We start from the raw sequence: 25,671 nt of genomic DNA, 5'->3' as shown, positions 1-25,671 counted from the left end.
TTTAAACAAGACACCAGGCCCAAATGGAGCCGCTTAGGCTAAGCCCCACGTCAACAAGCTGAGACTTAATTAGACTTTTGGCCCTCCCAGGAATGGAATCTTAAACCAGTCAATGGGGAATCGCCTGATGCGCAGCAGGTAGCTCATCTTCCTGATAGAGCCCTGCCATCCCCTAAAGGAAGGTAACCTTGCAGTAACTAACCATCTTTTTTGTCTAGTGTAACTTCCTTGTTCCTGATCCCTTCTGCCTATAAAAGTCTTTCATTTTGTACAGCTTCTTGGAGCTCCTTTCTCTCTGCTAGACTGGATGCTGCCTGAATCATGAACTGTTGTATAAAGCCAACAAGATGTTTAAAATTTGCTCACTTTTATTTTGTTTTGTACCAGTTTGGTGGCAGCAGTGGGATCCAAAGGAGACATCTGATGGCTTAGGGGATGAGAAACACAAGCATTGGTACCTGCAAAACCTTTGAGTTCTCCATCCTTTTTGCTGTTTCTGAGGGCCGTGGGTAAGTTCCTCTCGGATCTGAGATCCACTGTCTTTGCGTTGAGCTCCCGATCTAACTGGCTTTCCAGTCTAAGGTCAATGGGTCAGTCTCAATTGACAAGATGCTCTATCAGAGCATCAGTATTAGCCCTTAGCTAGTCCGCTGTGCCAGACAAAGGCTTAGCAGGTCAGCTTGAGTTGGCAGATGATTCTACCAGGATCCTGATTCCCTGGCCCTTGCTTAGTCAACAGTCCCTATTTGTTGGGGTCTGCTGGTTGAGTCTGCAGTCTCCATGTGTTAGGGTCTGCTGGTTCAGTCTGTAGTTTTTGGTAATGGAGAGGAGTGGAAGAAATGTGTTCTCCATGCACACCCAGTCTTTGAAAACTTCCCACGTACATTTTACATACATTTTGCCCTCTGTTGACTGTAGATAGGTTCTAAGGAAATGGTGAAGCACAGTGAAGAGGAATTGTGGATATCTGCATGACTATCTTGAGGAGTGCCGCCCCCTCAACCTGAACAGCCACCCAGCACTACTAGAAATGAAAGACATCCCATCACCATGGATTGGAAGACTCCTTATTGTGACGATGTCAGCATTATCCCAAGAGATCAACAAATCCAGTGCAGTCCTTATCAAAATCCCAAGGACGTTTTGTGCTGAAATAGAAAAAAAAAATCCTAAAATTCTTATGGTATCTCAAGTAAGCCCAGATACCAAAAATAATCTTGAAAGGAGATACTAAGTTGGAGGACTGATTCTTCCTTGTTGAAAACTTACTGCAAATCTACAGTACCAAAACAGCATTGAAATGGCGTAAAGACAGCCATATTGACCAATGGAAACAGAATTGAGAGCCCAGAAATTAACCCTCACCCGCGTGATCAAATGATGTTTGACAAGGGTGCCAAGATTATTCAATGAGGAAAAGTCTTCTCGACAAGTTGTCTTGGAAAAAGTGGATATCTACTTGCAAAAAATCAACTTGGACCCTTACCTAACACCACATACAAAGCTTAATTCCCAGTAAATCAAAGACCTAAATGTAAGAGCTAAAACTATAATACCCTTAGAAGAAAACAGCAGGGTGACAGGAGACAAAGGTTAAATCCTTCTCCCCAATGGGCTGTTGAAAAGGGCTTTTTAAGGGCAAAAGAGTGGGTGCGGGAATGTTGGGGGCAGTCCTAGGCATTTTGCACAAGAAGATTTTCATATTCTGTAATACACCCCACATTCAAAAGGCAGTGTCCTTAACATGATCGGCAGAGGAGTTCTTGGTCTCCCAGGTCATCCTCCAGTCACTTGTGCAGCCACAGTTTGAGTCTTGCCAGCCGTCTTGTGGTTTACTGGCTCAAACCAGTTGAAACTTGCTCAAGGAGAAAAAACGGAGTTTCTGAAAAACAACTCATGGCCCAAGACTAGATCCTTAGTAAATATCATATGGAATGTGGCTTAAGAAAGTAGTCTCCAAGGGACCATTGATAAAAATCTGGTTGGGGCCCCATTTGATTTTGGACTTGGTTTTGGCCCTGGCTATGGTATCTGTGCAGGGATGTATGGATATGCAAAATGTGGAATATACATACAATATCATATTATTCATCCTTAACAAAGGAAGGAAATTCTAAGATATGGCACACCATGGGTGAACCTTCAGGATATTGCTCTAAATGAAATAAGCCAGTCACAAAAATACAACCTTGTGTGATTTCCCTTCTATGAGTTTCCTGAAATCGCCAGATGCATAGAGACAGAAAGTAGAACGGTGTTTGCCAAGATCTGGGAGGAGAAGGAATGGGGGGTATTCATGAATGGGTATAGAGTTTCAGTTTTGCAAGATGAGAAGAGTTCTGAAGATGGATCATGGTGATAATTGCACAGCAATATTAATGTCTTCAATACACTTAAAGCATACTTAATGTATCGATGGGGCCTGATAACTTGTCCTGGCTGAGCACGTGCTTGTGCTATTGCACATCTTACCCCTCACTGTACAGTTGGGAAACTGGCCCAGACCACAGGAGGTAGTCAGAGTCCCGAAGACTAGACAGAGCTCCAGCTTCCTTGGCCAAGGCTCTGCCCCTTCCCTCAAGTTTCCTTTGGTAATGAGAGGTATTAAGATCCTAGGGGGTTGCTGCCCACTCCTGTCCATATGGGGTCATATTCCTCTCCTCATCATCGCATGTGCACAGGCACAGCCACTCACACTGATTTCTCATGTGGGGGCCATGGAGGTGCAGTCAAGTAAGAGCCGACACCGGGGAAATGATAAGAGGCAGGAGGGAGAGAGGTTGGAGGCAGCTCTCTCACGGGGCCATAGCATCCGTTCTCCTAGATATATGCCCAGGGCCCCATAGATGGGCAGAGGAATCCCTATGGTTCCTAAGTTTCTACCTGTTCCAGACCCATCTCTGGCCCAACTTGGCGAGCACAAGACTGGAGTCCTGCAGTCCACCTCTGTGGGTACCCAGAACTGTGATGAGCACATCCTCCTCTTGTGTAGGCATTGGTAACAGAAGAGAAGATCTCAGTGAGGGTCCTCCTGTATAAAGTGGAGTGCATCCAGCCGGTGATTCCAAGGGTTCCATTCACTCGCAACGTGTCTGTTGGACTAGGTTCTCTGTTGATGACCTACTATGCTCTGAAACGCTGAGAAAATGCTTTCCACACACTTGAGATCATTTAGGCTTGGGGGCTTGGGCGGATGAGAAGTTGGGATAAGGAAGAAGATGACAGAGCACTAGACACCAAGTCTAGAGACGAGAGAGAAGACCAGTCCTTGTTCTCATCTGCAGGTCCAGAGGTCCTCATCTGGCAGCAGGGTCATTGTCCTGGTTGAGGTTGGATGTCTCAGGAATGAAGAAGACACCTGGTGGGGGAAAGCAAGATGGGGGAAAAGGTAGGCTCCCGAGATTCCTCCAACTCCCTCGAAGGTGACAGGTCCTGCTCTTTTACCCCTAGGAGTCTGGGCATCCTCTGTCTTGAAGACACCTGAATAAAGGTTCTTTTCTGTTTGATGGCATTTTGGCAAGGGCTGCAGTGCTAGTGCTTGCCACCAGGGGACGAGCAGCCACTTGTGTTAGTGGTGGCCAGTGAGTTTTTGTTTTTATTTTTTTTCAGTTGTATTGAGATATACTTGATATACAGCACTCTGCAAGTTAACATTGCTTTGTGGTATATTTGAAAGTTGCTAAGAGAGTAGATTCTAAAACTTCTCATTACCAGGAAAAAACCTTTTATTTTTGTTTGGTGATTGACGTTAAATGAACTTATTTTGGTAACAATTACATGGTTATTACATAACATATATTACATATTACATACAAATTACATAATATATATATACATCGAGTCCTGCTGCTGTAAACCTGGAATTTACATGGTGCCCACTGAACTTTACTTGACTCCTGGAGCAGTGAAGAGTCAAGCAGAGGTCTTTCTGGCTGTCCCCTTGCCTCAGAAACAACTTGTACCTCCTATTACTAGTGTTCATCTCCACAATCAAAGTTGGTCAGAAGCAGGGGGAGGGGTGCAAGATCTTCCCATGTACTCATTCAGCAGCTGTGCACTGAGCACTCACCCTGTGCTAGGTGCCCTGGTGGGCCAAAGTGCAGGATGAAAATGACCAAGTGGTCCCTGCCTGCCAGGAGCTCACAGCCTAGAGGGGAAATGGACAAAAGCAAAGACATGAGAAAGAAAAGAGCAAGTGCTGTAGAGAAACACAGCAGGAGGCTGTGAGGGAGGGCTGGGCGTCACTGGGTAGGAGGGTCTGAAAGGCCTCACTGGGGTGGCATTTGCTGGGACCAGAATGACAAGAGGGAACCAGACCTGCACGACTCTGACAGCAGTGTGTCAGGGAGATGGCACCACTGGTCCTGAGTCTCACAGGCAGAAGTGAGTTTGGCCAGAGGAGGTTAGAAAGGTGGCCAGTGTGGCTGGAGGGAGGCTGGGAGGAGAGAACAGGAGCTGGGGTGGAAGGTAGAGCCAAGGCCTGGTAGGCTGTGTCAGTTACCTTTCCCTCTCTGACTTCATTGCCCCTAACCTTGCATTTCAAAACTACAAATGTTGACTATCTCACAATTTGTGTGGATCAGCAATCCGGCATATTTTAGCTGGGTGCCTCTGCTTCAGTGAGTTTAACAGGTTGGTGCTGTGGCCTCAACTGAGGCTCAACTGGGGGAGGACTCGCCCCCAAGTTCACTCTCAGCCTTCAGGGTTCAGTTTGGACTGAGAGCCTGAGTTTCTTTCTGTCTGTTGGCCTGGGCACCCCCGTGCTTCTCTCCTGTATAGGCCTCCACATTGTGCAGCCCCAAACACTGGTATTTGATTCCTCAGTTACAGGGAATCGATAGAGTGTGTGTGAGAGAGAGAGATGGAACATGAAAGAAGGAGTAAGAGGAAGTGAGAGACTTTGTTAGTTAAAATTTAGACTAGACATCTCATCACTTTGGCTGTTATTATGTTCAGAAGCCAGTTACTAACTACTTAGTGGTTCCACGGGGATGGCTATACCATGAGTGGGGCTTACTGGGTACCACTGTAGAGGTTGCCCACTTCATAGGCCAAGATGAGGCACTTGGGTCTCATTCTCCACAAAACAGTAAACAATTGAATGGTTTTATGCCGCAGGATGGCAGTATCTAAATTTCCATTAGCTTCAACCCCCTCATCATGCTAACCTGAATATGAGGCCAGGTTGGAAGCGACTGTTCCAATATCATATTGCTAGAACCCAGGCCTGTTTTGAGTGGTGTTCTGTGCTACATATCACCCCTTCTTATTATTATTCCATCTCTAAGTTTAGGTACATGTGACACTAGCCCACAGGGGTAATAGATATTATGTTATATACACCGGGTAACGTCCCTAGGAAGTAGACTCTAGCTTGATCCTCATGGTGCAGGTTTGGAGACTGGGGAGGACCTGAGTGGCACAAGGACTTTCCCAGGATGCAGAACTGGTAAGAAAAAGAAGGTCTGCATTCATCCCTGTCTCCTCAAAGCTACAACCCGACTTAGGTTTCCAGAGAGCTGTGGCTATGGCTGTGTATGCTCCTTGTGTACAGTTCAGGAGATGATATGGGGGAGGAGGCTGAGCGGCCCGGGCCCAGGGGCAGCTCTGGACAAGTTTGATTGAGGGACGGGGCCCAGGTAAAGGAATCTTGAAAAATGATCTACTTCCTTGGTCATAGACCCCGACAGATCTTAGAACTCTGGTAACCAGGCACCCACAGGCCCCCATCCAGCTCACTTGATTGGAGACAGTCAACGGGCAAAAATATTTTGTTGTTGTATCCCAACTTTTGGAGAATCTGGACTCAAAATAGGCCAGAAAGAGAATCTTTTTGACATTTCCGACGTTGGCACAGCCGTCATCCCCGATGCCTCTGGGCATCTGGCAGGAGGCAGTGCCGGCCAGGACACAATTGTGATCCCACCTGAGCATCACCACACCCCTTGCCCCTCATCGTGTGTGTGTGTCTGTGTGTCTTTGAAGAGGGGGGAAGGCAGGGCATGAGGGGTAGGTCATTCCTGGGCAGGAGCTGGTGGTTAGGTGTCGGAAGACTGGTGGGTCTGTCATGTTCATACCCCAGGTCGTGGCTGGCAGCATGAGAATGTGAGCTCCTCCACTCATATGTTACCGAGCCATGGAGGTTTGATCTCCTTCCCTTCCTGACCACAGTTCTTTGCAGGGATGTCCCTCTGTGACTGAACAGAGGAGCAGACTTTCTCTTGGGTGTCGGCCCCAGTGGCAGTGTGCAGCCAGCCCCTGATTCCTTCTGGCCCAGCTCCCGGGCAGTCTTTGCAAAACTCCACTCAGGAGGTCATCGAGGAGATGCCCAATGGTTTCAACTCCAACTCACTAGACAAGGGGCAGGTGCATGAGGCCACAAACACCATCTAGTGCTGCTCTGAGGTGAGAGCAGGAGCAGAGGGTCTCCGCACTCAGGACCTTGGGATGATGGGGTTGGACCAGAACTTGGGGAGGACCAGACTGGGGCTGTCCCTTTTTCAAGCTAAAGGGGATGTACATGCAGGTCACCTTGCCTGATTCGGAGCTGAGCTGCCATGACCCTCTTACCCTTGCTCAGTGTGAGCTTCTGGAGGCCACTGAGACAGAGTCAGAGTGTAAAGGGGACCGCAGCCTGGGTGCCCCTGGAAGGGAAGTGGGATCATTTCTGTGTTTAGAAGGACACATGGAAAGTTAGCTATATGGGTGAACCTTTCTCTTTATCCAGCTCCAGCGCCAGCTACAGAGCTCCAGCCACAAGGAGTGGCTGTGCCAACTCCATGAGGTAGAAGAGATGGAAAGCTGGGCAGGGCCTGGTCTATCAGTAAGGAGGGGAACTCACTGTGTGCAGCCAGATCCCTGGTGGCCCAACTGTCTGCTCAGGAGGCTCAAGAGACTCAGGACCTGATGCGTACTTCACTACAAGGGAGACAGACAAGGATAGTGGTTGTAGCTGCCATGGGGGAATGTGCATCAGAATGGGGAGTGGGACCAGAGGGGGTATCCCGGTGGTGGAAGATGCCCCCTTGGGATGAGCCGAGTTGAGCCACCGTCTGGAGCTTGGAGTTATCCAGGACAGGGTGGGTGCAAATGACCCTCTCCCTTCCCTGCCAGTATTGAGTCCTGGGTCATCCTGTGCTGGGTGTCCTCGGTGGACAGGGAAGAAAACCTAGGGATTCTCGTAAGGCTCAGGCCACATCCTGAGCTTCCTGAGCTCCAGCTCTAAACTGTGACCCTGTGTGGGACTTTGGGGGCTGTGGGCACAGAACTGGCATGTGGTAGGGCTGGGTGACACTCCCCTTGTTCCCCAGGAGCTTTTCCGGAAGGTGTTGCCCTCTCAGTGCCTGGGTTCCACCTGGGGCAAGAGGAACAATCCCAGCAATGAGCACCTGGCACCCACTCTCCAGGCCACCCTCGACCACATCAGAAGGGTGGCCAGTCTCGTCATCACCCCCTGCCTCGGGGACCCGAGCATGAGTGTGCCAGACAGGGCTAGGGTGGTGGAGCACTGGATCCAGGTGGCCCAGGTATGCTGTGGGTGGCCTAGTGGAGCCCCTCTCTGGAGCCTTGGGAACTGACTCTCCACCTTTATCAGCTCCCAGGATTGAAGTGTGGTCTAAGCCCCTGCACAGTCTCTAGGCCCTTCCTGCCAGGGGCCCACTGATCTTGACTCCAGGTCCCAGTGGGAGGATGCTCACTTCCTACCTGACTCCTTCCCTGGGTTCAGCTAAAGTCCTCCTCCCTGTGAGTGTTACTCTTTGGGTCCTAAATGTGCCCTTCTGGGGCTCCCTGAGCATCTGTCTCATCCAGGAGAGGAGATTTAAATAGAAGGGGACCGAAGCTAGAGCAAGCGGAACTGCAGCGCCCCACCTCACAGCTCACTCTCTTCCCTTCCCCAGGAGTGCAAGATCCTGAAGAACTTCTCCTCGCCCTGCACTGTCATCTCTGCTCTGCAGAAAACCTCCACAAACCACCTGAAGAACACACAGCGGAAGTTTCCTGGTGGGTAGTGCCCCTCTCCATAGGAGGATCAGGGTGGATGGGGGATCTCCTGTATGTCTGCCATTGGCCCCTCAGTCAGCTAGGAACTCCTGGGAGGCAGCAAATGCTGGGGACAAGGCCTGGGCCTCGGCAGGCAGTCTCTAAGCCTCCTGGTGTCCTTAGTGCACCAGTTCTGTTTCAGGACTTGGTTTCTCTAAATGTCAGGTACTGGGTTGAGCCACATTAGAGATTTTCAAGTGTTCATAGCTACAGAACTCGACTCCCAGTTGAAACTCAAAGTGGTCAAAAGAGAGCTGCTCTGTAGAGCTGGGGAGTGGAGACCCCAATGACCAACAGGAGAGTCCCCTCCCAGTCCCACGAGACCTTAGCGCTCAGTGGATCCCAGTGAGAACACTCTTCCAGGGAGGTTGAATCTCTCGGGTTGTCAAAGAAAAGGGATTTGCATTCAGACCCCTCACATTATCCCTACATTTATCTTTCCCTCTTTCCCCTCCCCTCAGGGAGATCCCTGAAAAACTTAAGGAGCGCTATAGCCAAGACAAGTCCTTGAGCAGAGAACTGATGACCAAGGTAAAGTGGAGGCTAGGGGACTGGAAAGAGAGGAGGAGTAGGGGGAGAGGGACTGAGCAGGCTGTGGTTTTGATAGTTTCTGACTTGAACTTTCTCTGAGACATTCCCGTCTATCTTGTCCAGGTTAACAAGCAGAGGGATCTGTTTGGCCCATGGGCCGGTGGGGTGCTGTTTTTGCGCAGGAGGCCCTGGTCACGGGACACAGTGGTGTTAGCTGGGTTGTTCCAGAATATGTTGCCGAGCTGTTGCCATCAGCAGGTCTCTGGCTTCCATGCACGTTCATCTTGATGGATGTAGCTTCTTCCAGGCTGTTGGGTGGTTGGGGGGGTTAGCCCTCAGCCTTCCTGAGGACAGGAAGCCAGGCACCAGCAGCTCCTTCTGTCTTCACCATGTCTCCAGGGGTGGGTACACTGCCTGCCCCAGGGACGGGCACAGCAGGGGATTCCCCTGGCCCAAGTGGACAAACAGGCTGCTCAGCCTTGGGTCTGAGTGGCTGCACCAGAGACAGATGTGTGTGCATTGTGGGACTCCCCACTGGACGCCTAGAGCAGTCACTCAAGTCAACCACAGGAGTCTCACCTGAGTGCCTGGTTGGCAATGACATAGGCCCCAGGTGGCTTATGAGAAGCGTCTAGGCAACTGATGGATTCTTAATGGATCCTGCTGAAAGGACGTTAAGAGCTTCATGTAAACGAGGGAGCAAAGCGTCCTGTCACCTCCTTACTTGTGGATCAGAGGTGACACCTTGCGGGTCCAGTTCCCGAGTGGATAAAGAAAGAGTTCAGTGCAGGGGAATATCCTGAGTGGTACTTTGGCGAGGAGAAGCCTTTGGCATGGCCTCTGTCCCAGCCTGGGGGCCAGACACTCCACGGGACTAGACAGGAGCCACTCAACCAGACTCCAAAAACGCCCCATCCTCTCCATCCATGGCTCGGACCAGGACCCATATTTGAGAGCTCAGGGGAAAGGACACTTGTCAGTGGTGAGGATGGGGGTTAGGTGAGGATGTTGGAGCAAGGCCTGTGGCTGGTAGGGGCAAGTGGCCTCTCCTCTGTGGGCCCCTGAGCAACTCACTGCCCCTGTTTGGGCCTCTGTCTCCTCATCAGGGAAATGGAGGGTCATCATGTGGTGCAGGCCTCACAGGGTGGTAATGAGGCAAGAGGGAGGAAAGGAATGTGGGAGCTTTCTGCCTGCTCCACCTGGAGGGGTGAGGGTGAGAAAAATGGTGACAGTCATGTGACATTGAGTCCTCAGGAGAACTGTGAGGTAGCTGGAGTTCTCACACATTCCAGATGAGGAGACAGGCTCGGGGAGGCCAGACCAAAAGCCCAAGCTCACACCCAGAGTAAGAGTTGGAGCTGGGCTTGTTCTGGAATCACAAGACTTTGGAGGGTGGAGTGGCATTGGTACCAGTTGACTCGAATCAGATGTCCAGAGTCAGAGGCCAGTGGTGCTGGAGAGAAATGGGGCAAGGGGAGTATGGCCCGGTGACACTGTCCTCGACTCTGGCAGGAGGGGCCCTCCACGTTTGCCTCCAGGAGAGCAACCCCCAGAGAGTGCAGGAGAAGCAGCAGCAGCAGCAGCAGGTGAGTGTGCCTGTGGGGGAGGGGCTCTGCGCTCCCAGCTGGAGGCCTCAAATCAAGAGAGAGGGACCCTTCCTCTTGGTGCCACAGTGCCTGAATCCCCCAGTAGAAGTGACCAGAAGGAGGGCCTGGAAGAGCTGGTGCAGGATGGGTTTGTTGTGGGGAGGGCCAGGGACCACATACCCTGTGATTTGCCAGAAGCCGGCCCTGGGAGGTGAGGAGGAGGAGTGTGGTGTTCTTGGGGTGTGAAGGGAGGAAGAATTGAGGGGAGGCTGTTAAGGGTCCTAGGCTGCTCCTCGTGGGATCCCTGGTGTGGGCCAGGAGGCTGAGGGTGAGGATTTTTCAGGGGAGGGTCTGCAGGGAGCTGACTTGAGAGCAAGGGCTCATCCCACGTGTACCCCGGTGTCACAGGGTGACGTCCCCTATCTTGGCACATTCCTTGGTGACCTGTTGATGCTGTGTCTGGCGATGGGTGATTATCTCCAGGTGGGTGAACCTGAGGACCAGGCAGGGGACTAGGTTCCTGAGTCTTGGGATGCGGGATACCCCGCACTGAGCTCTGAGCTCTCAGCACTTGGCACATCTCCTCTCATGAGAGCCTCGCAGCTGCCCCTGGGAGCTGGGGCATCAGGCCCATCTTAGGGATGAGTGAACAGAGGCTCCGCCTGAGACACCCATTCTGGTTACTCAGGCTGGGGAAGCTCAGAGCTGCCTGATGGCACAGCTGCATGAGGTTTTATCTGAGCTGGACTCATCCTCTCCCTCCCATGCTGCCCATGGAAGGTGAGAGAAGTTGGGCCCCTCCAAGTCAGACAGCACATAAGTGGCTGAGCAGTCCCCTCTGCCTGAGGCCTCAGCCTCAAAGTCTGTCATCAGAGAGGGTTGTGCTGCCAGGTCCCTCAGCCTCACCCCCATGTCCTCCTTCTCTGGAGCCCAGAGCCTGGCCTAGGTCCAAGTCCTCTTTTCTCTGCATGCCCCACCCCCTCTGGGGACCTGGCAGTAGTGCAACATGAGAAGGGGTGGGCATAGGGGCCTAGTCAGGCTTAGGGGGCTCTGTCTGATGGACTCTGGCTCTCTGCCTTCCAGGGGAATGAGATCAACCTTGAGAAAAGTACTGAGGTGAGCGGCTGTGGCTCTCCCTGCAGGGGAGGGGAAGGAGGTGGAAATCAGAGACCTTCTGGGCAGAACAGTCCCTGGCTCCACCCCCTGTATCTTACATTGAGTGGAAGATTTTGATAACAGAGAAGTGGGAGACCCATCCAATTGGCGGGTGGGTTGAGGGGAGGACGGCCTCAAGGAAAACTTCCTGGAGGAGGGGCTGATTATTCCCATTCTGAGAACAAGTAGAGCCTGGGTGGAACTGGAGGGAAGGAGGGTTTCCAGGACTGGTCCCCTGCCCCACTCCTCACCCCCCACAAGGCCCCTGCAGCATCCCCCACACAGTCCCTGTCTCCATCCTCTCCTTCCCTCTGGTCCCAGGAACACCGAGTCATGAGGGAGATCCTGCTGCTCCAGGTGGCTGCAAAGAATTACAACCAGAGCCCGAGGACCGATTTGGGGCCTGGTTCCAGGACATGGAGCTGCTCAATGAGAATGATAGGTGAGGGTGGGCAGGAGTTGTGTGAGGGCAGGGGTGGATTCTCCCTGTTGGCCAGTCTAGAGAGCCTGTTTCAGTGGCCCCCCAGTCAGCCCTAGGCCTTATTGCGTGGCGACTTGTGGGACATCCAGAATCCAGCTGCTGGGCAGTCAGTGGGGGGACACCAGAGGTGTGGATCCTGGTAGGCTCACAGATGCCTCTCTGTCCTGTAGCTACAGCCTGTCCTGCCAGCTAAGGCCCCAGGCCTAGTTGGCCAGCAGAATACTCAAGGCCAAGAAGAACCGGCTGTCATCAAGGTCAGGGGTGAGTGAGTGTCTGGGCCGGGGTGACTGACTCCTAGGGGTTCAGTAAGGCTTTCAGGCTAAACGTGGCCTTGGGGAGTCGGACAGCTGGCACTGGGATCTCAGCTCCACTACTGAGCAGTCCTGTGACTGGGGTGACTCTCTTCAGCTTCCTGAGACTCCGTTTCCTCCTCTGTGAAATAGGTGATACTAAATGATCACTCTCGTGGCAGGGACGAATGGGGTACTGGTGGCTGACAGCACTGAGCACAGGGTCTGGAGCACCCAGTGCAGTGGGGACAAGGTGGGGGGCCATGATTCTGAAGGAGGCCCCCCAAGATAACCTGACTCTTCTACTCAGACCCCAGGCCCCAACACCGAGCCCCATACCAGTGGCCGATCACAGCCCCATCCTCAGCAGCGGGGACACAGCTGGGAGGCTTGCGATGCACAGGGCCAGCTCCTCACACACGACAGGAAGGGGAGTATTGTAAGCTGATTCCTGGGGCCCCCTGGAGTCCAAGAGAGAGGGGATGACCCCACCCCAGCTCCCTGACATCTCTACCCCAGCACCTATTCACCCATTGGGGAGGGACAGTAGTTATTTGTTGTAAATAATAAATGCCATATTTGAATATTATATTCAAGTCCTGTTCCCTTTACAGCCTGGGAGTTGTGGTGTGGTTCTGTCGCTTTCTGTAGGCATGTGAGAGAGACACAGAATCTCACATTTCTCCTTGAATCAAGAACTCTTCTGGGTCATCAGCTTATTGTATGTGGAGAAGGGAGAAGGGCCAGCCCCTTCCCTGACTAGTTGGGACACACCCAAGTCCCCCTAACTCAGAGGACAAGTTCATTTCAGTATCATTCATTTCCTCCAGGAGCAGACACGACTCCCTGCCCATTCTCTTGGGATTTAAAGGTTGAAGGTACTTTCACAGGCAGAGCAACAACCACTGAAATGTGGGTGTGTTTAAAACAGCACTAGCCAGGACCATGTCGTGCCACAGGCAGGGGCTGCCATTCTACGTTCTGGAGGAACAGGGACTGTATCCTACTTCTCTTGTTGAGGTTTATTCTGACCAAATTTTAGGAACTTGTAGTTTTCTAGTTCAATCTCTGGAATTGCATCAGCTGTAAGTGAGGAAAACAATGTAAAAAGATCAAAACATGTATGTGGAAAGGACAAGGCTCGAGGAAGTTCATTTACAAATGAACTAAAGGCAGGCAAGATTTTCCCTCCTGAGGCCCCTCTAGGGGCTCCGTGTTCACCTCTGACCTAGATTTGAATCCTGCTGGGAACCTTGTCCAGGACTCTGAATTCCTTTTCCTGCTTGTTTTGTATCCAAGGGGAGAGTTTTTGACGCAGCTTTTAAGGCTACAGCTGGGCCTCGTTCCATAAACATGACTGCTCCCTGTGAACTAGGATTCTCAGCACCCCTGCCTTCCTTATGCAATTCCCTTTAGGGCAGAAATCCCCTAGAAGGCCCCCAGCCTCCTCCCTGGCTTGGCCTGATGGATCCCGGGTGAGCTCTACTTTGCCAGGATAAGGGACCATAATCCTGGCCAGTCAGTGACTCTACACTGTCCCTTGCTGTCCAGGGTGACTTCTGAGCCCGTGTCATTCTGAGGTCCATGGTCTTGGACCATCCTCCAGTTTACACACTCAGTGTTGGTGTTACCAACTCGTCCAAATTGGGCAATTTGGCCCAAAACTTTAAAGTGTGTCGCCCCTGAATGGTTGTGTTTTTTTCCCCAGTCTTGTGCTGTGGTTACATTACAACCACCTGCTGGGGTGTGAACCCTGTTTGGAGCTTTGAAAGATGAGGCATGACAGGGGTGTGGGGGTGTCCAGCAGGGAATGCCACGGAAATGATGATCCATGGACGTGCATGAACACAGCCTTACCAATTAAAATGCTGAAATGCTTCCCATCTGGTTGTGAACAGAAACTGCTCTGAGCCCACACCAAGAAACCTCCCCATGACTAGAAGCTTTCAAAGGGTTACTAAGTCGCATTTTGAACCTCATCCCTCCAAAACACCCTGTAAGACAAGCGCCAGAGGAATTGCTTGGCACTTGTGAGTTATCCCCTCCTTTCTGATGGCTGCAAGTGTCACCCAGACACAGAAGCTGAACTCTGCCAAGGAAGCCTTCTCAGGACAGTCAGAAGCTGAGGATGAATCCTGGTTCCCAGCATCCCAGGCCCTTCCTGACATGGCAGAGCCACCCAGGAAAGTGATTTGGCAATGGAAAGAATGGGAAGGCCGTACTTTCCCTCCAAAGAGAAAGAGAAGTGCCAACAGCAAAAGCTTGATCCCTCAAATAGACAATTAAATCCCAACAGGCAGTGGGTTCTTGTCAGATTACTGATGCTGAAAAGGCCTCTTTTGATAATAGCATGATCCCCCAACTGCCATGTTCATCTACATGAATCAAATTTCCAACACATATGGATCTAAAACCTGAGGGAAATCTGGTATTTCCTTAGATGCAACTCTGAATTAGCATGCAACAAATAACATAAAAGTGGAGACTTAGAAGTAAATATCTAATTTGAGAACATAGACATCAAAGTGCTTTTGAAATAATATTTTGGAATCTATTGGAATATTACACAAAAAGAATAATCCACTTTAAGTAGATTTTACTGTGACTGTGAGGGGAAAAACTGAATCATCCCGTGACGTTTATAACTCGCTGCTGACTTGAAAGTAGAAATAAATAATGTATGTAGTAAAAGAAAATGAGAGAACAGCATGAAAAAGGAAGATCTTTCTCTCCTCACCTGAAACTCAACCTCTCACCTCAGAAAGAAACCACTGTCTATATTTTCTATGTCACGCAGCAGAGTTTAACAAAAGAAACGTATTGGTATGTTTTAAAGTTTCAAGAGCTTAAAGCAAGGAAACATTAGGGACGCTGTCAAGAGACTTCACTGAGGTGTCTGCTCCATTTCATCTGCTGTCAGGACGTCCTTCTTGACCCCTCACTTTCTCTGCCTCGCTAGCAAGTCTGTCCACCATCAGTGCTATCACCAGTCTCTCTCCTGTGCTCTTCACTACCATTTCCTCCTTCCTGATACCTTCCTCAGTCACCAGAAATTGTTGGCAGTGGAGCTGTGGAATGCCCAGATCAGCTCCTGGAGTCATCCTTGCCAAATCTGAAGACTGGCAGGAGTGGGCATGGGACCTGGAGTGCAGACCACCTGCGAGCACACCTGGCAGGGATTCACCTGTGTGACTAGGTGCAAGTTTTTGCAACGCTTTGGCAAGATTGAAAGGACTTACTAGTTGTCCTGCACTGCTGCAGGCCTGGAGTCCTTGTGGTCTCTCAGGCCAGCAGACCTGGTGGGGCTGGTCCAAGATGTCCTCCCAGAGACCTGCCATTGCCAAGATGGGATGGGATTCTAGTAACCTGCCTCTTGAATATGTCACTGGACATCCTCAAAGGGATGAAGATGCTTAAACCAGGCTTTGGTTTGGACTGGTTCCCACAGTCACACTGCTTCCTCTGTGAAGACGTGACTATTATCCTTTTCCTCTTGCCCTATAAAAATAAATCATGAAATTGAGTCAAATGATAAAGGAAGCCTGCCTTTTTAGGACAATTATCCTGGCTGTTTTGTACTTCCACCCTCCCTCTATCCTCTGGGGATAGATCTGACCTGTGTCCTGGGACATCATCAGGCAGATTTGCATCAAGAACAGAAAGCTCAAGGTCAAAACTCAAGGCTACTCCAGATCATTTCTCCCCCTCCATCCTGATAACACCCCCTCCTTTTTTGAGTGTGATTCTATTCTCTTCTTGTCCTTGTCACTCTCAACCGCACAAGTCCTGGCAATCCCTCTCAGGACTGTCGGTCCCCAGTCTTTTACTAAATCCCAAATCCTACCATTTCTATGTTTTCTGACTACTCATTTGCTTAATCCATTGACCACTTGGTGTTCATAGCTCCTTTAGAAGTTAAATCAATAGTGACATTATCAACCAGCCCCTGTTAGTGACTTACTCCCATATCTCAGATGTTCACATAATCCAAATGGTGATATTCAAAAGTAAATAATTCAGGAAACATTCACCCACACAAATTCCTGATCTCTAATATTTTTATTCAAACACTTATACAGTAGATACCTGTCTTTCAAGTTCAGAAGTAATGCCAGATCACCGATCCTCACCTTAATTTCCTCCTACACCTATCAATCCTGGATTCCATGGACTATGATCTCAATAATTTCCTTGGAATAATAAAAAATTCTCTACCACTCATTTATGTTGTAAAACTCCAAACCAAGATGATCCTAATTATCTGCCACGCCGTAGCTACTGCTGGTCTTATAACAAGCTCAAGAAAAAGCACGAAACATGATCTTTTGGTACCACTGTAAATACAAAACCATCTGCATCAACTGGGAAGCACCCATAATGCCTGAAAATTTTGTTCTCTTTTTTTGTGTTTGCTCAATAACAAAAAGACAAATCAATTTAAAAAATGGGCAAGGGACCAGAATAGATTTTTTCCAATGAGGACATACTAGTGGCCAAGAGGTGTATGAAAAGGTGTTTGGCATCACAAATCAGGGAATGCAAATCAAAACCACAATGAGCTATCACTTCACACCTGTTAAGATGGCGATTATCAAAAAACTGAAGATGGCAAATGTTGCTGAGGATGTGGAGAAAAGGAACCCTTGTGGGAATGTAAACTAGTATAGCCATTATGGAAAACAGTATGGAGCTTCCTCCAAAAGTTAAAACTTGCATGTGATCCAGCAATGCCATTTCTGGTATATACCAACAGGAATTGAAATCAGGGTCTCAAAGACATACCTGCACTCTAATGTTCATTGAAGCTAATTCACAATAACCAAGATACAGAACTAACCTAAATATCACTGATGGATGAAGCATAAAGAAATGGAATATTAGTCAACCTTGAAAAAAGAAGGAATTCCTGCCATTTTTGACAACATGGATGGACCTAGAAGACATGATGTTAAGTGAAATAAGGCAGACAGAAAAAGACAAATACTCACTTATATGTGGAATCTAAAATAGTCAAACTCATAGAAGCAGAGATTAGAATGGTGCTTACCAGGGGCTGGGGGGATGGAGAAATGAATAGCTGATGGTCAAATGATACAAAATTTCAGTTATCAAGATAAATAAGTCCTGGAGATGTAGGACAAGCATAGTGCCTACAGCTAACAAGACTGTATTGCATACGTCACATTTGCTAATAGAGTAGACATTAAGAGTTCTTACCACAGAATAATAGTAATAAAGGAAGTGAGAGAAAACTTTGGGAGGTGATGTATATGTTTTTGGCCTTGATGGTGGTGACAGTCTCAAGGGTATATGCTTATGTCCAAATTCATCAAGCTGTATATGGAAAAGTATGATATAATCGTTGATTCTTCTGCATCTTGAAATACACCTTGTCCTCATCACAAGATAAAAAATTTGTAACTATGTATGGGGACGGATGTTAACTGGACTTATCGTGGTGATCATTTCAACATATATACAAACATTGAATCATTATGGTGTACCGCTGAAACTAATATAATGTTGTATGTCAACTTTACCTCAATAAAAAAAATATAACAGAGAAAACCATTTGAATATTTTAAATGGGTTCAGTGAATCCCTGAAACTGCCCCATTCCCATATGAGAGTTACAGGAAGCAGAGAGGATGAAGTAAGATGGAAGAAAGTTGTACAAAACAGTAATCAAATTAAAATCATTTAAGTTGCTATCAGCTCCTTGTGGCAAAGTTTTGTGAGCACTGATCTTTCACATTTTTCCTGGAAAAGCATACTTTCAGATCCAACCCATAATAGTCTCATCATTTGCTCTAATAAGACAATTTCAACTTAATAAATAAAACCAAAAGCATCCCTATGTATGAATAAAGTTAGTGAACTTTACAGAGAAAAGAGCATATTTGCACAATCTCAATAAAGGAAAGAGAAGAACTGTATGATGATCGATTCTCATTCAAGCTTATCTTTGAAAGCCAGTAAAACCAGGTTATCTTTTCAAGGATGTGTGTAGAGCTGTCAGCCTTGGAAGACAGAAATAGTGACCTCCTCTGGTGCAAAGGGCAGGCTTGCTTACTGCCCAGTAAAATAAAAATAACACCCCTCCCTGGGGCAAATGTCAGCAGACTTCCCGCCCATTATCAAAGATTTGAGTTCCTTAAGCTCTGAGTTCTTGCAACCCTCTGCATGTCACCTGGCCCACTGTGTATCACCTTGTAGGAAGTGGGATTTAGTGAAATGGTGCAAATGCTGATACTCTGGCCACCGCCATTGCTGTGTTATTAAGTCCTTTGTCTCTGACCCATGGGTCTCATGTCTTTTGACAACATCTATAAGACTATGGTAGGCTGACTTATTAGCTTGCAGGTAAGGTAAAATATCAGACCTTTCATAGTTCCTCACAAGCCCTTTAAGTAACTAGTAGTCTTAGGAACAGAAAGCTAACCAGAAGAATATGCATGGATGGTCTTCATAGAAAACTTCATGTAAACAAAACTTTAATAATTCTCTCTGACCTCTTTTATTTCTACTCCAAGTATAAGGAGAGGCACCAAGCTATTACAGACCTAGGGCTTGTGCAAGCCACCTGGAGACCTAGTGACCAGAAACTTCCCATGGAGAGAAAAGACAGATGGGCATATTTCCAAAATGGACTCATATGCCTACCGATCATCCAAAAGACAGTACATTATCTTAATTTATGATGATTTGATTCATTAAAATCTTGTGATGGGCCAAAGATACACTTCTAAGAGGAGTGAGGCACATGGCAGTTGTAAGCAGATTAACACGTTTGGTGAATATCAAACTCTAAACTAAACAGTGTTCTAAACAATTATAAGGTACAACAAATTTAATTAGGTCAATTAAATGATAATTAATGGTATGCCTGATTATTACTCTGCAATAATGAACAAGAAACTCATGTAAATAACTATAATTGGTCTTACTTTAAAATATGATAGTCAAGACTGTTTGAGATAAGCTGGAGAGAAGGAAGGGGAGAAATAGATAGCTGCTCTGAAGCCACTCTCAAGACAGCTGGATCTACATGTTACCCAGGAGATCGAGGCAGACAACTGTGTGCCTAGATCCTCCCTGAACTGTGGTTCTCAGGGATGTCACGGGGCTGAAGCAGCTTCCTGAATCGTGTTTACATGTCTATGTGTATAATACCCCTGACCATGCGGATGAACCACCATTCAATCATCCCTTACACCCCTCTAATTAACAATTAGGTTTCAAAATCATTGTATCATTACATGATCATTTATTCCTCAAACTTGTAGGATGCCGAGCTAAAAGAAAATCAAATTTAAATGGCTGCTTTTCTTTGAATGACCAAGATTTTCTTTCACACTTGGAATCCGGATTAGAGGATAAATCCATCAAGTCAATGGAAACAACTTAAGAAATGGACAGAGGGATATTTCATTCCTATATACACAGTTTCCACTGTGGCAAAAACAGAGTTCATTTTAAAAAATTAAAATTTTTTGAAATTTTATAGATATTAAAGACTTTGTTTTGCTTATATTCCCTTTGGGTTACCAAATCAAACTCACTCTTTAATGGGCATTTCTAGCATTGAGTGTTAATAACAGCAGCTTTTTAAAATTCTTATTTTTCCCAGGTCAAAGACCAAGGGCAGAGGTCATCAAGAGGTCAAGTCTAATCTACCTACGGATATGGCAGGCTTAACAATGGATGTTCAAGCCAAACATTGCCAGCAGAAACACATCTCTTTACCCATAGGTGAGTTTTTACTAGTAATCACAGAGACTTAAGAATATCAAAGGAAATTCTGTTTGTTTGTTTGTTTTTTGTGAGGGGGACCCGCCCTGAGCTAACATCCAATGTCAATCCCCACCTTTTTTACTGAGGAAGACCGGCTCTGGGCTAACATCCGTGCCCATCCTCCTCTACTTTATATGGGACGCTGCCACAGCATGGCTTAACAAGCAGTGCATCGGTGTGTGCCTGGGACACGAACCGGCAAACCCTGTGCCGCCACAGTGGAGTGCGCGCACTTAACCGCTTGCACCACCGGGCAGGCACTCAAAGGAAATTCTTTATTAAGAACCAAAGTTATAGATTCCTATCTTGGGTTCATTACTTTGAATTTTTGACCCAAATCATATATATCGATTGGACCATGTTCATTTCTATGATCTTTGGACCATTCAGCCTACAGCTGAAGAGAAACAGATACGACACCAATATATCTTATCCTCTCTGAAGTCCAACGGAGAGCCCCTGGAGTCAGACGTTTTAAAGACAAGAAAAAGTCATCCTTCTGAACAGAGAGAGTTGAGGGTATTCAAACATTCAACTTTAAATTGTTAACATGACTCGTTAGAATGTGATGGAGCAAGCATAATACCTTCTAAGTTTCAAGATTTTTCTCCAGAATACTGAGATGGATGACCTCGAAGGCCAGTTTCCCCATAAATGTCTTTATTCAGTGATAAAATTAATTTCCCTATAAAATAATTCCCATAAAAATATATCATAGTCTCTCACTAAAAGGACACAAAGCAAATTGAGCAGTTGAATAGCAGTGTAATAAATTCCATACAAGGATCTTACTGCAGCGTTATGTATAATAGTGAAACTGGATGTAATCCCATTTCTATCAAAGAAGAAGTAAACAGATTATGGTATTCCTGTTCTTTGGAATACCTCTAAAACATCTAAAATGGTAAGTTAGAATGATGTGCACTGATAAGGGGAGAGGTCTATGATATATGGTTTGGGAAACAGCAAATTGCAAAACGATGTAGTTATGTAATTTATGTTAAAAAACTTTATGTGTATTTATAAATTCATAGGAAATGTCCAGAAGAATAAACCCCACCCTGTTAACAACAGTCGCCTCTGAGTAGGGGAGTGAGTTTTCAGGGAAGGGGATGCAAGGGGAGGGTTTCACTTTATACAGATCTGTGTAATTTCACATTTTTAACAGTATGTATTTCTTTCATAATTAGAAAAATGAGTGATGTGACCATTTGGTGCAGGCCAACAGTATTATGTTCACCAGTCTCTGTACTGTATGTTACTGCACAGCATGGACTGTAGGAGAAAGCCCAGAGGAGCAATGAAGACAAAGAAGACACGACACCTGCAAAAAGTCAGTGCAGTATTTCTACATTACAAACTTTCCAGGTGAGTGATGGTCAGTATCTACTGCTCCAGCTCTCGCAATAAACCTAGAACGATCCCAGGGTAAGCAAGAGGACCAAGCCCCACTAGTCCACTCCCTGCCAGAGGTCTGTTTGTGCAGAGTGACTGCCATCAAGCAGATAATGGACTCAGAATGGGGCGTGTGCCTTTGGTGAGGCTGGCAGAGCGGCACAAGTGGAACACCAGCTAAGTGCACACACCTGAGAGGCGGAGTTCCAGGTGGAGACTCAAAATGTACCAAGAAATTTTGTGAAGTGAAGGAAGGTACTCAACCTATCTGAGCCTCAGTGGTTCCCCCCTGAAAATGGGGATCACAGGCCTACTTCACAGAGCTGTTGGGGAAGATACATAAAAGTGCCTGTGACAGCCAGGCACTTTATTAACAAAGTCGTATCTGACTTCAAAATAATCGATGAAAAGAATAATGTTGATGAGACCAACGACGAGATGCCCACCTTCGTAAGCAGCCGCATCAGCATGAGAATGAGAGGAGCTCTGACTAAGCAGGGTTCTTCACAGCTCCACTCGAGAGGACGAACAGGGGATACCCCAGGATAAGTCGCTGTTGTACAGTGACTCGTGTAGTAAGGGTGTGTCCCTAAAGACACTGTGAAATACAGTTACACACAGTGGCTCCCAGGAAACAACTACAAAGCAATCAACACAGCAGATAGGAATGGGAAAGGGGCGAGCAGAGGAGGGTCAGAGCCACAAAATCTGATGGAAGACATTGAACCACGACAAGAGGCCAGCTCTGTCAACAGCTGCTGTGGTTGCGCCAGGAGATCAAACATCTGAGAAAGCCATTGTGGGGACTGCTGGGAGCACAGTGGTCACTGCAGCCACACCACAACAGCAGTGCGTCAGAACACACAGACCCCGAAACTTTCCTCTCCATTAATTCTTGTTTTAAGATGATGAATATCCTCATGTTACAATGTTTCCTTCCAACCCTTGTGGACGAGTGTCATCAAAATCCCCTGAAGAGGGCACAGGACACAGTAGGATGGAACACCGGGGGATGGGGGAGCAGCGCTGCACCTGACCACACGGACTAGCACCCAGGCCTATTCAACACGAGAGAAGAACCCAAGGATGTGATCTAATGAGAATTCCCTGTCTTGCCACATTCAGAGTCACCACAGAGATTCTTGTCCATTCTTTACAAAAATGTTAAAGAATTCATGTGTCATTAATTCATAAAGAGGCAAATTCTTGACAAAGTGTCAGGGTCCATTTCCATGACTAGGTTTTTCAATTGTTTTGATAGTACCCCACATTCAGGAATCGGAAATATAACCTATTGGGATGTGTAATATAAACAAGGACTTTTTTTCATGTAGATCAATGCCTAGATTTTTAGGGAGGACATAAGTCATGAAAGTTGCTAACCCTTCCCCCACAGGTTTCAATAAAACTTTTAAGTTAATTTACCAATCTCAGTAAAAGAGAATTTGGCAATTCAAATTTTTTGTTTCTGCATTCAAGCGTATAGTACAGCCAAGAGAATGAGCAGAACAAAATTAACAAGAAGATCTTGCTTGCATTTCATCTTTTGCAAAGAAGCAGGATATTTTATGCTCTGTTCCTTTCACTATTCTAATCAATTTTTAAAGAATACGGTACACCTGACTATCCCTGGGCATGTTTTATCCGGGACCTTTGCCGGAATCCAAAGCAGAGATGTTAAGGCTGACGGATTTCAAATGCTGCTCAAGTGCTGTCTACCTTACACATCCTTCTCCCAAAGGTGGACCACCAGTCTCTTCCTGAGGGATCAGAGTGGTCACCTGTGTCCCTGAGAGACTGGCCACTCAGGCCTGAGCTGAGATTAGGCGATCAATCTAAGAGGCAAAATGCTTAAGCTAGTCTCATCTTAAGGATGCTGTTTCAGAGGCCTCTGCACTGGAATGTGTTGGTGAAAGCGGCCTACTAGATACTGCCTGGGAATTGGGTTGCTCTCCTCCACTCTTAGCAGATCCTGGGGAAACCAATGATTAACCTCAAGGATGCCTCAACTTCCACATCTGCAAAAAAGGCAAGCAACAGCCACTGTTACCACCCTGCAAAGCTCTTAAATTGTGCTTGCAAGAGCCGCCACAAGGGGGAATTTCTCCCAAAAGCTGATGAAATGATGGCACTTTGGCTGGAGAAGGCAGAGGGCAGCAGGCAAAGAGGAAAGCTTCTGGGATGTCAAACAAGTTCTCATAAGCATTTTAGAGAAGAACCTGGCCCTGGACTAGGTAGGAGGCTGTGGAAAGACCCACAGGCATGCAGGTGGGAGGAGGAATCAAGCCACGGAGGGAGGCGGTATGGAAGAGGGGCGAGTCCAGCTTCAGTTTTGGACAAAAGCAGTTGCACGCTGCAGGCCCTCAGCTGCCCATGCAGCAGCCACACCCTCCTAACTCCCTGGTCCCGCTCGTTCTGTCACATCCCTCCGGGACTCAGTCCACGTGCAGCGGGTGCAGGACAAGTGTTCGCAGCCAATGGCGGTTTGGCCCTTGGCCAAGCGCACACCACACTGTTCCTCCCACCCAGGGCTTGGCACCGCCCCATGCCCAGAGCATCCTGGGAGTTGTAGTCCTGCAGCTCCTAAGAACTAGCACCAGCTTCATCACACCCTGACAATCCCTTTCTCCCTCCTTCCTCCCCAAAGATAACCAGTATCTTACCAGTCAACACTGTATGTCAAGTTTGTCTTCTTACACAAGGGTTTTATTACAGAACAATTTAAACAATATACAAAAATAAACAAAATAGCATAGTAGGCCCGTCACCCAGCTTCAACAACTGCTAATCATCTGCCATTTTTGTTTCTCCATGCTCCATCCCATTCCCACCTCACTTTGTTATTCTTTTAGCCCTTTGTCTGTGTGTGTGTAGGGTAAGATGTATGCACACTGAAAGGCAGAAATATTAACCGTACAGTTTTGGCAAATTAACATGCTCATGTAACCTTCACCCCTTTAACAATAGAATATTTCCATAACCCCCAGAAAACTCCTTCCTGTTCCTTCCCAGGCAATTTTTTCCTTCCCTCGAGGCAACCACTGTTCTGGTTTTTTCACCATAGGTTCATCTTGGCTGAAATCCTCCCACGTGTATTGTTTTCTGTCCAGCTTGCCTCCCTCTGCACGAGGTTGATGAGACTCACCCAGCATGTGTGTGTCAGCGTTTGCTCCTCGGCACGGCTGAGGGCGTTTCTGCTCTATGGATGCCCCGCAGTGCTCTCATCTTCCTCCTGGGGATGTGCGGGTCATCTCCTGTGAACGTTCTTGTATAAACACTTTTTGTATGCTGTTTGATTCCTTTATTAGCATTTAAGTGACACACCTTTGCAGTTTTTAGTCGTTGATCAAGATTATAATATGCATCCTTAACATATCACAGCCTACCTAGAATTAATTGTGCACCAGTTTAATCAATGTAAAATATGGAAGCCTTGCTACAGAACAGTTCCATTTACCTCTGTCTGTCCTTTGTGCTATTGGTGTCATAAATTTTACATCTACCCATGTTATAAATCCCACAGTACAGTGTTATAATTTTTGCTTTAAATAGTCATAAGTCTTTTAAAGAAATTAAGAGAAAAAAGTTAAGTATTTGGAGGGAGATGCTTTGAGGCTCTGCAAAGGTACTGTTTCTTCTTAAGTTTCACCCACAGTTTTTGCATTCATCAGTCAGTCTTGCCCACAGTAATTATTACTGTGGTGTTCTAGTGGCGATTTTCTATTTCCTGCTATCCAGCCACATTTATTATTTGGAATTCTGTGAGGAAGATTCCCCCCCTCCCTCTCCCTTCCTTCTTCCTTTCTTTCTCTCTTTCTCTCATTCTTTTTTTCCCCTTTTTTTCTTTCTTTCTTCCTTTCCTTCCTTTCTCATTTAATCTTTTTTATATCAGTATAGACTCATGGATATTTATTTTATTCTCTGGGTAATAATCCAATGCTATCGTTATTTCTTTTGTTGCTCACAGTTTTCCAGCTTGAGCCACTGGGATGTCTTTCAGATTGATTCCTTTTGACACATCTCATCATTTTCTGTGTTTTTTTAAAGCACTTGCCTACTCTCTGGCACTACAAGATGCTGCAGGCTCACCTTGTATTTTCCATCTCCAGCCCTAGAATCAGCCATTCCTCCAAGAAAACCTGGTTCTTTTTATTGGAGAACGATATTTAGAAACCAAGATCAGGGAGCTAGGTATGCTCATTGATACTAGAGTGTCACTGCTTCTAGACCCTCTCAGCAGAGCTTGGAAATGTATGTATGAATATAAACTCAGGTATACACATCTATCTATAGATCTTTCAATCTATCTATCTATCTGGATAGATAGATTAAAAGAGATGTGGATTCATACTGATACTTCCAACTCCAATCCAGCACCACAGATTTTATTCTAGCATTG

At 47.1% G+C, this 25,671-nt stretch overlaps 1 protein-coding gene across 7 annotated transcripts in view; it reads left to right on the top strand.

The window, feature by feature from the left end:
* The window catches only part of LOC131419429 (ral guanine nucleotide dissociation stimulator-like), a 303,875-nt gene that overhangs the window by 120,595 nt on the left and 157,609 nt on the right, over positions 1-25,671 (top strand). For 3 of the 7 annotated variants that reach the window (XM_058564498.1, XM_058564500.1, XM_058564502.1), the window contains exons 4-5: positions 7,899-8,001; positions 8,502-8,571. The exons of 1 other annotated variant lie outside the window; for it this stretch is intronic. In XM_058564498.1, the coding sequence (XP_058420481.1) occupies positions 7,899-8,001; positions 8,502-8,551 (153 nt within the window). In that variant the 3' untranslated portion in view covers positions 8,552-8,571. Of the gene's footprint in view, positions 1-7,898; positions 8,002-8,501; positions 8,572-8,694; positions 8,785-10,083; positions 10,315-25,671 lie in introns of those variants that run through there. 3 more of the 7 variants (XM_058564501.1, XM_058564503.1, XM_058564496.1) reach the window with 3 other exon arrangements.

This window comes from Diceros bicornis, chromosome 21 (assembly GCF_020826845.1).
Source record: "Diceros bicornis minor isolate mBicDic1 chromosome 21, mDicBic1.mat.cur, whole genome shotgun sequence".
Taxonomy (NCBI): Eukaryota; Metazoa; Chordata; class Mammalia; order Perissodactyla; family Rhinocerotidae; genus Diceros; species Diceros bicornis.
The sequence above is the reverse complement of the archived record's forward strand: the minus strand, read 5'-3'. Positions and strand labels throughout refer to the sequence as shown.